Consider the following 13010-nt stretch of genomic DNA (forward strand, 5'->3'; position numbering starts at 1 on the left):
TGACTTCCAAGTGCTGGAATTGCAGGCATGTGTTACCACAACCAGCTTGGGACCTAGATTTTTAACAGCCACCAGATTTCAGGCCACCAAGGAGTCTGACACTGCAGTCCTGAAGAGTCTTCTCCAGGTGGATTCTTATCTCATTACAAATGGCCATGGAATTAAATTATGCAAAGAACAGTGTCAATTCACTGTCCCAGAAGGGGTCTGAATCCCTCAGGAATATGATCCCTCAGATGATAATTTCTGGGTGGAGTGCGTGTGTGGTGTCAACCCTTCACAGCCTGGAGGATCAGACAGAACTTGGAGGAAACAGAACTAGCCAGACTGAGACATCAGGATTCCTCAGGAAACTAGACCTACCACCTGGAATGAGACAGCCACCTGCTATGACAGGATGTGGTCATCATTATGAGACACTGAGACCTAGTGTCCACACCAAAGATGGTGGGGTGGAGTTGAGTTCTACAAGGATCTCAAGAGCAGAGTCTTGGTCCATTCTATGTGGCCAAAACAACACCACAGGCTGGATAGTTTATAATGAATAGAAATTTATTGGATCAGATTTCTGTAGGATGAGAACTCCAACATCAATGTGTCAGCATGTGACAAGGGTCTTCTCATCATGTCTTCCCATGGCAGAAGGAGAGAAAGAGGTTGAACTTGACCTTTTATAATGAGCCCACTCCCAAGATAGGAGCATTCATGTATTCATAAGAGCAGAGTCCTCATGACTAATCACCACTCAAAGGTCTCAACTCCTAAAACTGTGGCAATGGCAATCAAATTTCAACATGGGTTTTGGAGGGGACAAACATATAGACATGGCTTCTACCCTGGGTGGGAAGCTTGACATAATGACTGGGTAGAGCTGAGCACTTGGTATGGATGGCCGGCCTTCCACCATCCATACACAGTGCAGAAGTACCACCATGGGATGGAAGGTGTCAGTTACCAGGTCTGAAGACTCCACAGCAGGTTGAATGTTGGAAACCCTTATTAAGCTGTGGTGTGGGGTGGGATTAAGAAGAATTGTAGCTATCTTCACTGGAATGTGCGGTAGTTATTTCTGGGAGTTAGAAGGACTAACTCCTTCTGTCCTTCTTTTAGCCCTTAAGACAATGACAATCTTTGTATTCTGAAACCAAGACTAGATTTTAGAGTTAGTGCTATTGGTTCATAAAGGGCTTATCCATTCAAACATCAAGATAAAAATGAGGATACTTAATTGGTCTGAAGGCAGCTTGGAATCATGTTAGCCCTCCTTCCCATGACAAGTCTGTGGAAGCATCCTAAATAGTCAACCCAGCGTTTTCTCCTGATAGGGTTAGAATTGACATCCCAACGGGAGTTACCTTAGGAAATTCCTGTCTCAGTTCACTCCCAATAGGTTTAAAGTTCCAGGAGGATAAAGAAACTCTCACAGCACACCTCCGCCACTTAGTCTTAGGGTGGGCATCATTCATCTGCATTTGGGAGACTCCCTGAACTTTTATAGGTTAGAGTAGAAAGCTTCCTTTGCTTATTCTAGACTGACAGTGCCTGAGATTCTCATCCCAGACTCAAGTGTAGCCAGGTGATGTGGATGTGGATGGATGGAGAGGATGGTTTGGAACTGAGTCTCAAGGCGTACCACCTCTGTGGTTCTGATGAATCTCAACTCATTGAGAACCTAATGAAAGCTATCGAGTCCCTCAAAAGAGACAAATCTTTACAAGTAAATTCAGGTCCCTAGAATCCCACCTGTGAATTCCAGGTTGAGAACTTCTACAGTAGAGATAGGACAGGCTTTTGGTTTTTGACTTTCTTCTTTGTAATATAAACTCTATTCCAACTTTAGCATGCTTGCATTTGTTTTCTTGTTTCGCTCCATGAAGTGTTTGGGGCCATAGAGACATTTTAAGATGTGCTTTTCCTTCTCTTCTTAGATTCATGAGATGTCATTATACTGGATAATTTCAATAATCTCTGAAATTGTGTGTTAGTGAAATATTGTTCAGTAATCATCAGGTACTCATCACAATTTTCTGTTCTCGGTACACTTGGTACCTCTGCTTTCTGAGTGACATTATTTATTCAGGCTATGAGGTACATTGATGCATTAGCACAAAAATATTTTGTGCAATAAATAAAATATGTAATGCAGAAGTCCTAAATGACATAGAATTAGTGCAATAGGAGAAATCTAGTTATCCAATGTTGCTACAGTTATCATCAAGACAAATATGAAATTTAATTTATAACATTAAGATTTTACTCATCTCATATTTGTTGTGCAATTATGAACAACAAATTGTTTATTTAAAAATGCAGAAATGCTTATAACTCATGCCAACTCTCATCTTGGACCTTCAAGGAAGTACTTTCAGCTTCTTAAACTGCACATTCTTAGAAATGGTGGAAGTAGTTTACACCATCTGAATAATAATGAACAATACTTTGCAGTGATTTATAAGTCTAAGAGCTTTATAATTTGATTTATGAAGAGCTCTCACAGTTTCCACTGCAGTTCATACAACTATGAGTAAATTTTCTGACCAAATGACTCAGTATTTTGCTGCATGACTAGTTCTACTCATCATGGAAACTATGATAGTGCATTCTATTTGCTTGTGGATAACAAATAATTACTTACTCAAAACTGTCTGCAAAGCACTACAGAGCAGATAAATTCAATTATAATGATGGTTTTAATGCCCAAACTCAGGATACTTTTTTGAAAACTCTCTAATGCTCACACAGTGTCATGGATTCTAATATCCTGTCCACCCATAGGACAACAAATCTTAACTAGGCTTTAAATTTTTTAAGTGTTAAAAGAACAATAGAAACACAATCTGAAATATTTTCTCCTGTAATGATGCCTTTAAGTTAGTTCAAATGTTTTTATTTATAATGGTAAAATGAATACAAAGTCCTTTCCCTTACTGAAAACACATTTGATATTATTGAAAATTATAATTGTTTTTCCTTCCCAAACTCAAATATTAAAAAAAAAAAAAAGAACCATAGCAACTAATCCATGCAATAGTTCTCTTGATTCTGGTGACTGGAAATCAGCAGGTTTCTAAGACTGAATTAGATGAGTTAGTTTCTTGCAGATGTGTACCTCGTTCACCTTTCAACCCAAGCACGTGCAAAACACTTCACTTACGAAAAGGTGAGCTACCAACCAAACTCAGTATGATTGATTCCTACTAATTTATTGCTAGCTAGAGCCACTCTTACCTAAAGTCTTTGCTTGTTTTTGAGGGGGTAATATTTCAATGTTGTGTCCTTATGAGATTACAAATTGGGTAACTTACTCCCATGTCTGTTTGTAATAAACACTTACAGAAAGCCTAGGCTTTCCTTAGAAAACATTCTTCAGGTTTGAGCATTAGTAGTCAGGGTGGGTGAGGAGGAGACCATGGGCAGGGAGCCATCATATCTAGTTAGTCTCATTTTTAGCTTTGCAGAGTCAGAAGCAGTGAGAGAACAGAGAGCCCCATTGTTGGGAGAGAGGCTCAAGGTGTGTTGACACATTGCTAAATCACAAGTGTCTGGGAGATTGATGTCTCTACCTTCTCTTCAACTCTCCTTCTCTCACCACTGGTCCATCTTGCAGGGTTCCCAGCAACCGGTTCGAACATGCCTAACCAGACAAAAAGGTAATCATTGGTCTTTACATAGACTTTAATTGCTTTTCTACCCATTTCTATTAGAGTTTAATTTCTCCAACGATGGTGGACAGTGGCTCTCAGGATCCTCCTTTTCATCTCTTACTCCATCTCCTGCCATGATGAATCAGCCATCTGGAAGGTTTCCAGAGGGTCCTGGTCACCAGTCTTCACCCTCCTTAACCTCTTATTTGTGTGTCTGCTCTTGTAAGCCACAGGGCTGGAACATCCCTGCATGGCTCCCACAGTCCTGCACTTTGCTGTCTTCCAGTATACAAAAGGAAGCTGACTGCAAAGCTCCAATTCCAGTTCTTTCTATAGCTTCTCTTCCTTAGTCATTTCCTCCATTTCCACGACTTCAGTTACAATCTGTTGACCTCTCCACCCAACATGGGCTTCCTGGATATTTTCACACTGACATCCTTCTGGCACCTCCATCACAGTGAGTCTAAAATGCAGTTTGTTGGCTCCCCTTCAGAACCATTCCTCCTTCCTTGTTCACATTTTGACTTATCTTCAGTTCTCCCTTTTCTCAGTTGGTAGCTACACAGTTGAGGGTGGAAAGTCTTCTTCCCAATGCAAAAATTAGGAACTCGTGTCACAACTTCTCTAGGGAAGCACTGTGGAAGACGTTTGTGCCATTTTATGAAAACCTCTTACTCACTCTTAACTTTGGGAGGTGGAAAGACTTAGTAATAGGGGAAATTGAGGAGGCCCTGCAGGTTAGTCGGACTTTCTGTTGCTATGTCAAATAATTGAGGAGGAAATATTTATTTTGCCTCATGATGGGGAGAGGCATGGAAGTCAGAGCAGATCACATCACGGCAGCCAGAAAGCAGAGATAAGACAGTGGCTGCACTCTGGCTTTGTCCTTTCTCCCCTTTTATTTCATCTGGGCATCCAGGCTATGAGATGGTGCCACCCACATTCAGGGTGGTCTTCCCATCTTTGTTAATCCTCTCTGGAAATGTCCACACAGACATACCCAGAGGTGTGCTTTATTAATCTAGGCACTTTTCAATTCAATCAAGTTGACAATCAAGTTTAACCACTGTAGCCTGCTAGCCACTAGTGGGCAGAGCAGAGTTCACTTCTCACACTTGAGCTTGTCTTTCTCACTCATGCTGTGTGCCTTCTGCGTTGAGCCTCTGATCTCTATGCGGGAACATGGGCAGACCACTTCTTTCCTGCCCTAGTGTTGGGGAGGCTGTCCTTCTTCATCTGAGTGACTGGGTAGACATGCTGGATTCGGGCAAGAGAGATATGATGCCCCATTTTGAGGCAAAGCCATATCCTTTAATATGACTTTATTGTGAATAAAGTTAATAGTTTACTTTCCTTTTAGATCCTTGTATTTATTTCCAACTTGGTTGAGAATCCAAAGGGAAGAAGGAACTCCTTTTACATACCTGACATCAAATTCACCTAACTATTCTCCTCAACAGCTTTGTTGTCTCTTTGGTGACAATGCTAACTCATCATCACAAAAAGTCAACAAATTATACGTAGTTTTCATTTCTTACTAAGAAAAGTTTGGCCCATGGACCTTTCTCCACCCCATCCCCAAACTTCAAATTTTTTTAATTTTAATTCTTTCAGTGTGGACTGGGGTTTGAACACAGGGCTTCACAAAGCAGGCGCTTTACTGCTTGTGCCACACCTCCAGTCCATTTTGATCTGGTTATTTTTGCAGCTGGGGTCTTATGAACTATTTGCTCAGGCTCTCCTTGAACCTCAATCCTCCCAATCTCAGCTTCCCAAGTAGCTAGGATTACAGGCATGAGCCACCAGTGCCTGCTCAAACTTTAATTTTTTTCTGACTTTTATACAATGTCAGCTTTTTAAAACCTAGCAGGAAGAAAAGGAATGAATTCTATTAAATTAACTTCCCAAAAGAACTGATTGGCTCATTTAATATTTATTGAATTTCACAATGCATTAGATGCCACACAAACACACAGTAAGAAGCAATTAATAACATGTCATTATTTGGAAAAGGAAATGACAAATTAACAACAAATCAGAAAATAGCAATGGAACCAAATTCCTTCAAGGATTTGGTTTGTTTTTAGTATTCTCAAGATAACTGAATCAAAGAACAGAACTGAATACATCTAAGAAACAGCTGTGCTCCCATTGCACAGTAGGTAAGCATTTCCTGTTAAGAGAGATAAATGATACTCAAGTGTGCACTTGAAACTTAAAAATGACTGCACCAAAATAGGATGGTAACAATTGTGCCAAAGTAACACCTCAGAGAACCATAATTGCTACTTAGTTGCTTTTTGTTAAAAATACAGGATTTGGGGGACATGTTGGTTACTACTTTGTGTTTGTATATCAGACTTGTTTCTGTTCAAGGATATTTATGTCATTTCAGCTCATTTACACATTTTGGTCAATAAGAAAGCAAAAAGATGACATTCCTAGATTCTGTTAGTTATTGCTACCCAATGTTTATAAAAGCTTAACACAGTTTTGTTTTAAATCACTGTGCCGTGTCACTGTAGCCAATGTGGTGGAGAATTCTTCCATTCCTGATGTGCCCCACAGTGCAGGCCCTCAGGATTCTCTTCAATCACTCCTGCATAGGGAAGACGAATGCAGTTTCTTACTGCAGTGGGCTGCCATAGGAGGAAACCTTCAGCTGTGTGAACATGACCCAGTGCTACCTGCAAGCCCCTTGATGTGCCAGGGACCCATGAAGCCTATCCCCACCTGTGGTGCAGACTACACTCCGACATTCGAGATTCTCACATTACACAGCACATGCAAAGTAAGGTCCCTTTCATCCTCAACCCAAGCAACTGGCAGAATGACATGCAACATGCCAACAATTTGAATGGCAGGAAACCAGCTGCAAATAAGAAGCTATAGCCATTGTTTTGCATGTTTAAGAATCTGCCATTGAAGAGAATTTGCGTTAGGCGACACCTTTCTGAGTTTCTTTTTTACACCTAGTAATACATTACCAGCCTCCAAAATATCAATGGTGAAGCTTTTATGCAGAGCTGTACAATTGGTTTTGTATAGTTAGAAAAATAACACTGATTTTTTTGGAGATTCCCTACAAGCAAACAAGTATCCCTATCATTTTTAAATTGTTTTTGGGGTTTTACAAATTATTTTTTATAACATAGGTTCTTTAGTCTCTTAAACATTCCAAAATGAATCCAACCATTCATTAGGAATTCCACAAATGCAATAGCGTGTTACCTTGTTACTCTAATGGCAATTGTCTCACGCAAGTAAAGGAAACAAAATAACCAACCCAGCCCCACACAGGGAAAGCCAGCATGCCCTGGGGACAGGAGAACGCGGTACCCGGTAGCGCACCGGCGCGCCAAGGCCGCAAGATGCTGCAGACCGCCTGCTGCAGCGGCCCTTCCTGACCAGGTGGCCGCGGCCGGCTGTCCGCGGATAGGGGACACTGCAGCGCTCTTGCCTTGGCACTGTACCAGCCAGCGCTGTGAATGCCCCGCCACCAACTACAGTATACTTTTGGTTGGTTGATTATGAAGAAATGGGGGAGAGGGTGCAGCGGCAAAGATGAGACGTGGGAGTGTGCGTGAGTGTGGCAGCTCACTATTGTCATTCCTCCTAAAAATTTCTCCCCAAATATCTACATGCCAATGCCCAACTCCCTTCATCTGCAAGGTCCCTAAATCCTTAAAGCGCCTGACGTTTGCAGTGCGCAACGTGAGCCAGGGGTTTACCGTAAACGCAAGGATCCAAGAGGATCCCAGCGCCCCTTTCTCGGCTGAGACAGAGCACCAAGTTTGGGGGTGCACAGTTGGAGTCTGCAGACCAGAGCGCTCCCAGTTTAGAGGCGCTTGGGGAGGCTGGGCCTCCCGTGCCTGGGGGGTCCCGATTCCCAGGGCAGGCCCTTCCCGGGGCTCGCGCTGCCGCGTGCGAGGAACCCCCCACCAGCAATAGCTCACCGGGCTGCATCCTCCAAAGCCCCAGCCTCGGGGGGGGGGCGCGGGGAGGCGGGGGGTGGGGGGCGCGGGTGGCACCGCCAGCGCCTTGCGGTTTTCCCCCTGGCTCCTTGGCGCCCCCTGACGCCGGCCGCCCCAGCAATCGGCCCAAGGAGGCTGCAGAAGTGGCAGCCCCCGGTGTCCCCGGGAGCCGCGAGGCGCTTGGCCCGGAGCCTCGGGAACGGCGCGGACGGACGCCCCGCGGGAGGGCGCTGGGCGCTCAGGCCGGGGCACAGCCCGCCGCCGCCGCCGCCGCCGCAGCCATGTCCGCGCGCCCGCGCTGCCGCAGCCCGCCGTGATGTCATCGCGAGCCCCCGCCGCGGCGCCCCGTTCCCGCCCCCCGCGGGCCGCCAGCCCCGCGCCGCGTCCCCTCCCCACGTGCGCCCCGCTTCGGGGATGCTCGGGCCGCCCGCGGCCAGCCGACGATGCCCAGGGCGCCGCCGCTCCGCCCCGCTCGCCGCCGCGTCCCCGGCGGGGCTGCGCCCGGGGGCTGCGCACGGACGCGGGCGGGGGCGCCGGGGGAGGCGGGGAGCGGCTCCCGCCGCCTCGTCGCCGGCTGCTGAGTCATGGCCCGCGCTCCCCGCAGCTCTGGCTGCCTCGCCTAGCGGGCCGGCGCGGGCTGCGCAGCCATTGGACCCGGCGCGGGGCCGCGAGCGCCGGGCATGACGCGCTGAGCTGCGCTCGCCTCGCCTCGCCCGGCCTCGCCCGCGCCCCGCGTGCGCCCCGCGCGGAGCTGCGCCGCCCTCGCCCTCGCCCTCGCCCTCGCCCTCGCCCGCCGCCCGCCGCCCGCCGGGCGCCCCCCGCCTGGCCCGCACCATGATCGCCGCGGCTTTCCTCGTGCTGCTGAGACCCTACAGCATCCAGTGCGCCCTCTTCCTCCTGCTGCTGCTGCTGGGCACCATCGCCACCATCGTGTTCTTCTGCTGCTGGCACCGCAGGCTCCAGAAAGGGAGGCATCCGATGAAATCCGTCTTCTCGGGGCGCCCTCGAAGCCGAGGTGAGAGCCGCCGCCTCGGGGGGGGCCACCCGAGAGGGCTCGGGCGACACGGAGAGCGCGCCGCTTGCGCGCCCCCCAGCTCCTCGGCAGCCCGGGGCTGCGTGGGTTTGTTCAGCGCCCCTCGCCCCCCTTTGGCCCTCACCTCCATCTCCAGCCCCCCAGGTGTGGCCAGCCGCGCGAGGCCAGGGCGGGCAGGGCAGCATGGACTCCCATTCGTAGTGTCAGTTTGCTAACGCCCTGAGTGGAGTCCCGGCTACCGCAGCCTAGCCTTTCCCGGTCCTCGGCTGGAGCTTAGGGGTAAGAGTAAGGCGAGGAGATTTCGGGGCTCCCCAATTCCCCAGAACTTTCCCGGAAACTTCAGGCTGAGAAATCACCTTAGCGAAGCATGGCCCCGTAGTCCCTACGCCCAGGGGCCCACTGAATTCAGGGCTTTGAAATGTGCCCTCCTGAAGCCAGGTAAGACCGTAGTAACCCGCAGGGGAGGACTAGGGAGTTAAAGGAGTCTCATTTCTCTCTTCTCTCCCCAGATGCTGTTCTGAGGTCGCATCACTTTCGCTCTGAGGTAATTTACTTAGCGCGCACGCTCAAGGTCAGAAGAAGTTCTCTTTCCTGAGTACCAATATTAGTCACAGGCGTGTTAAGAAACCAGTAGGACGCTGAATGGCGAGCATGCTGTCCCGAGCCGGAGTGACATGTTTCTTTCTAAGTCATTCCACACGAGTGATCGTTTCCACACTTGTCTTGTGTAGTGGGGTCCCTGCACAGGAGGGCAAGACAGGACCCACCCCGCCCCCCCAAGCGCTGCAGACTCGGAGAACTTAGCCTTGGGGTGGATGTCGGCTGAGTTCACGCTCTGTAATTTGCGGTGGAAGCCTTTACCGGGTGCAGCCAAATGTCTGCAGCAGGGAAGAGCTCTTAAGAACCAGACGGTTTGACCCCTATGCATTTCATTTTAGATTTCCAGGACCACATTCCTGTTCTCTGGGTGATGAGTTTTGCAACTCCTGGTGGTGGTGATGCAGATGTATTTGACCGTGTGTGCTTAAAGGGCTAGTGTCCACTATGAAATCAGGGACCATCCCTCTAGAGCAGGTGACCTGGGCACTGCAACTAGGGAACGTTACAGCAGGACCAGCTCCAGCAACATAGAATGAAACAAAAACCACAGGCTCTCCCTGCTCCAGCATTTCTTCAGGGGCTTCCAGAGCCTCCCCCCACCCTGCCCCCTTCTCTCTTTAGGCTTGCCAGGCTTGTAGGCTGCTGCGTGGGGCAGACTTCACAGTTACACTCCCTCCATTTACTTACATTGGTGAACTTATTTCACATTTCATTTTATTGGTTAATCAGTAAAATATTGCACCCTAGGTATTTTATTGGATTTCGGTTGCTTAAAAGCTTTAACTGCATTTCTACAACATTGGTGAGTAATTCCACTGCAGATGGTCCTGGAGGTGGGCACTGTGTGCCCAACAGAGAAAAGGTTAACTTGTCAGTAATTAGATGTCCTGTTTCTGGCTTTACACTAACTATCTGTGTGATACTGGGACATTTTCCTAACTTAATGGCACTCAGTTATGCCATCAGCAAAATAGGGACAATAGTATCTTACAGGGTTGAGTGTGGGAGATTACAAGATATTCTGTTTAAAAAACAAAACCAACCAGTAGTTCAGAGTAGGGATGAAGTACTCAGCAGCTGTCACCTATTTTGTAAAACTGAGTTTTAAAATATGTAAAAATAAAGATGTTTGTAAATTCTTTTAGAAAAGGAGTTCACGTTTATGGAGTACAACATAAATTGCTGTGAAGCAACAAGCTTTGAATCGCTGACTAATTCAGCAGAAGGACTCATTCAGATGCGATGAAAAGTACATAGTGGTCAGGGGAGAAACGTGAAGATGCAGGGATTTGACTTTAAAGAGAGCTCCCCGCTCCTTGTACAAAAATGACACGATATTAATACACCGTCCTCAGGCAGTTCTCTAAAGCCCAACAGAGAGATGAGCTGGACCATGTCTTGTGTGGTTCTCAGTTAAAAGGTTGTCCTGAGCTTGCATTGGGTTGGGAAAGCAGGGTGAGGGTATGGGGAGATGGGGGGGAGGGGGAGTGCCTTGCTCACACCCTGAGATTCCGAGTGTAGTTTGACATCCTCACATGCATTTTCTGTTTGCCTCATCTGTTAACCTATGATCTCTGAGGGCAGGGACCGTGTCTCCTGTGTAGGGTGTCACCCACTTCCTAGCCTAGTGCCTCATATAGAGTGGATTCTTAATCAACATTGATTGAATGAGAAAAACCATCTCTTGGTGGGTGCTGCTTCCTGTAACAGGGCAATTAGAACTCAGAATTTTGAAGGAAAGAAAAGTACACATTCTCAGAGCATTGTTCAGAATTCTGCGTTTGCTGAATCTCAGCCATGATTTGCTCTTCCCAGGCCTTTCAATATTGCCCTGGAACTTGTATGAAAATGTAAGTCATCGTGGTAGCAAAATGGATTTAGTTAGAGTTCTTTCTGGGAGAATTAAATGCAACATTAGCTTAATTTGTTGATGGGTTGCCCGTTAAGAAGTTCCTTTTATAAACTACCCAGGACATGTTATTTTGTAAGTGAAAATTCTGGGATCACGTTGTATAAGAATGCCATAATACATCACCGCTTTGTTTACCACAGAACATTTTCCCTTAAGGAAAACACAGGGATTTTTTTCTTCTCCCTTTCTGTCAAACTGTCATTTGCTATAAGATTTTCTCCTCAAGAAATACTTCTGTGTTTATGTGGATTCTTTTCTTAAAAATGTTCAGATTGTGTGGCACAATGGACAGTCCCGTTGTTGCTTTTCATTAGCAGATCCTGCAAAAGAATTCATTACCAAAGAGAATGTTTTCATTTTCTGAAAGTCATGGTCATACTGAGCTGGATGTTGGCACTTTCTGTTCCTCGTTCCACTCTCAGTAAGTAGGTAATTCACTTTCAGCATTTCTGTGATGGTCAAATGAGGAGAAGTCGTTTAGGATCTGCTGACTCACTTTGAAACGTGCAAGAGCTTTGGGAAAACCGTTGAGCAGATGAAGAAGTTGGGTGAGCACTTTGCTGTTTTCCTTGGCAGAGGCTATTGCTTCTGCTACCCACTCACCCAGGAAGGAATCCAATGGATGGAAACTCCAGTGGGTTCCATCCCAGGTAGCAAGAGAAGTGTTTCCCAGGGGGATAAACTGGCATCAGACTGTTTGCTTTGGGGAACCTCAACAGAAGGGAACAAGCCACCACTTTCATCTGAGGAGCTCCACCTGTGTGTAATAGACACATTTGAATTCAGTTTCTTCCTCGTGAAGCTAGAGATAAAATAATCCACGCATTATAAGATGTTTTGCATCTAGAGCCCCCACCAGCTCTTATTTTCACATACTTGCAAACTTATCTTTACTGGCTGTTTAGTGGTCCTCTATATTTTAATAAGAGCATATGGGAATGTGAAATTATTTATCTAACAAAGCCTGAACAGTATAACCTGACTTTAGACACCAACAGATAAAAGACTCAGACAGAAAAATGTGTCTTGTGTTCACTTATAAAAATTTCTACAGCTTTGTTTTGTTTTGTTCTAAACAGCTAGTGAAGAGTGATTCACACTGATGTAGGGCACAGTCTATAAACCAAGTGTTCATTCTGGTTTCTGGAATTCTGGCACCCAGCAAGTGCACTTTTCCTGGGGGCTTTTCACTGTTTGCTGCTGTAATTTGAAACAATGGTAAAATGTTACCCTAGATCTCTGTGGTGAAAGTCAGGCAGTGACAGTCCTGATTTTAAGGAAATTCCAGAAAGTGATATGGGCAATTGAGGTACCATGAGAGTATAAATAAGAGAAGCTTGGTAGTACTTCACAGAAGAAAGACAATTATAATGCCCTTTGAGGACACCCAAGCCAGTGGTGTAAATGATCCCCTATTCATCAGCTGTCTGGAATAAGGGAAGCCTTGTTTGCTATAAGGAAAGAGAAGCATGTGTTTTCCCTCTGCCAGCATTTAAATAAATATCTTTACTTCCTGTTTTAGGTAAAGGAACAGAGAGAATTAAGTCAAGTTAAGCAATTCCTGAAGAGTCACATAGCAAGATAAGGGCTTAGGAACACAAGAATCCCTGACTACATTCTGTCTGTTCTTTGGTGCTTAACTGTGTCACTCAAGCCCTCAGAAAAACATGCCCAGCATTCTCAGTGAAGGAGAGAAACTGACCACTTTTAGTGGACATTTCTATAAAAAATGGAATAGACAAATTATTTGGTTTTTGCCAGTGTCTATCCAAGGTCTCTTGGATGGAACAGATGGTCCATTCATGTCCTCATTATGAGTCCAGCGTGTACCAAACCATGGGGGGAGG

General features: G+C 46.2%; 2 protein-coding genes across 20 annotated transcripts in view; one reads left to right on the plus strand and one right to left on the minus strand.

Annotated features, from left to right (window-relative positions):
* The window catches only part of Bend6 (BEN domain containing 6), a 57057-nt gene extending 48470 nt beyond the window's left edge, over positions 1-8587 (minus strand). Inside the window, exon 1 of one of the 2 annotated variants that reach the window (XM_074081867.1) lies at positions 8452-8587. The gene's annotated coding sequence lies outside the window, so the exon portion shown is untranslated. Of the gene's footprint in view, positions 1-7600; positions 7831-8451 lie in introns of those variants that run through there. The other variant, XM_020160840.2, reaches the window with a different exon arrangement.
* The window catches only part of Dst (dystonin), a 410574-nt gene continuing 406000 nt past the window's right edge, over positions 8437-13010 (plus strand). For 14 of the 18 annotated variants that reach the window (XM_074081831.1, XM_074081836.1, XM_074081834.1 and 11 more), the window contains exons 1-2: positions 8437-8633; positions 9161-9222. In XM_074081831.1, the coding sequence (XP_073937932.1) occupies positions 8453-8633; positions 9161-9222 (243 nt within the window). In that variant the 5' untranslated portion in view covers positions 8437-8452. The remainder of the gene's footprint in view (positions 8634-9160; positions 9223-13010) is intronic. The other 4 variants (XM_074081833.1, XM_074081844.1, XM_074081862.1 and 1 more) reach the window with 1 other exon arrangement.

The sequence above is a fragment of the Castor canadensis genome, chromosome 8 (assembly GCF_047511655.1).
Source record: "Castor canadensis chromosome 8, mCasCan1.hap1v2, whole genome shotgun sequence".
Classification (NCBI taxonomy): Eukaryota; Metazoa; Chordata; class Mammalia; order Rodentia; family Castoridae; genus Castor; species Castor canadensis.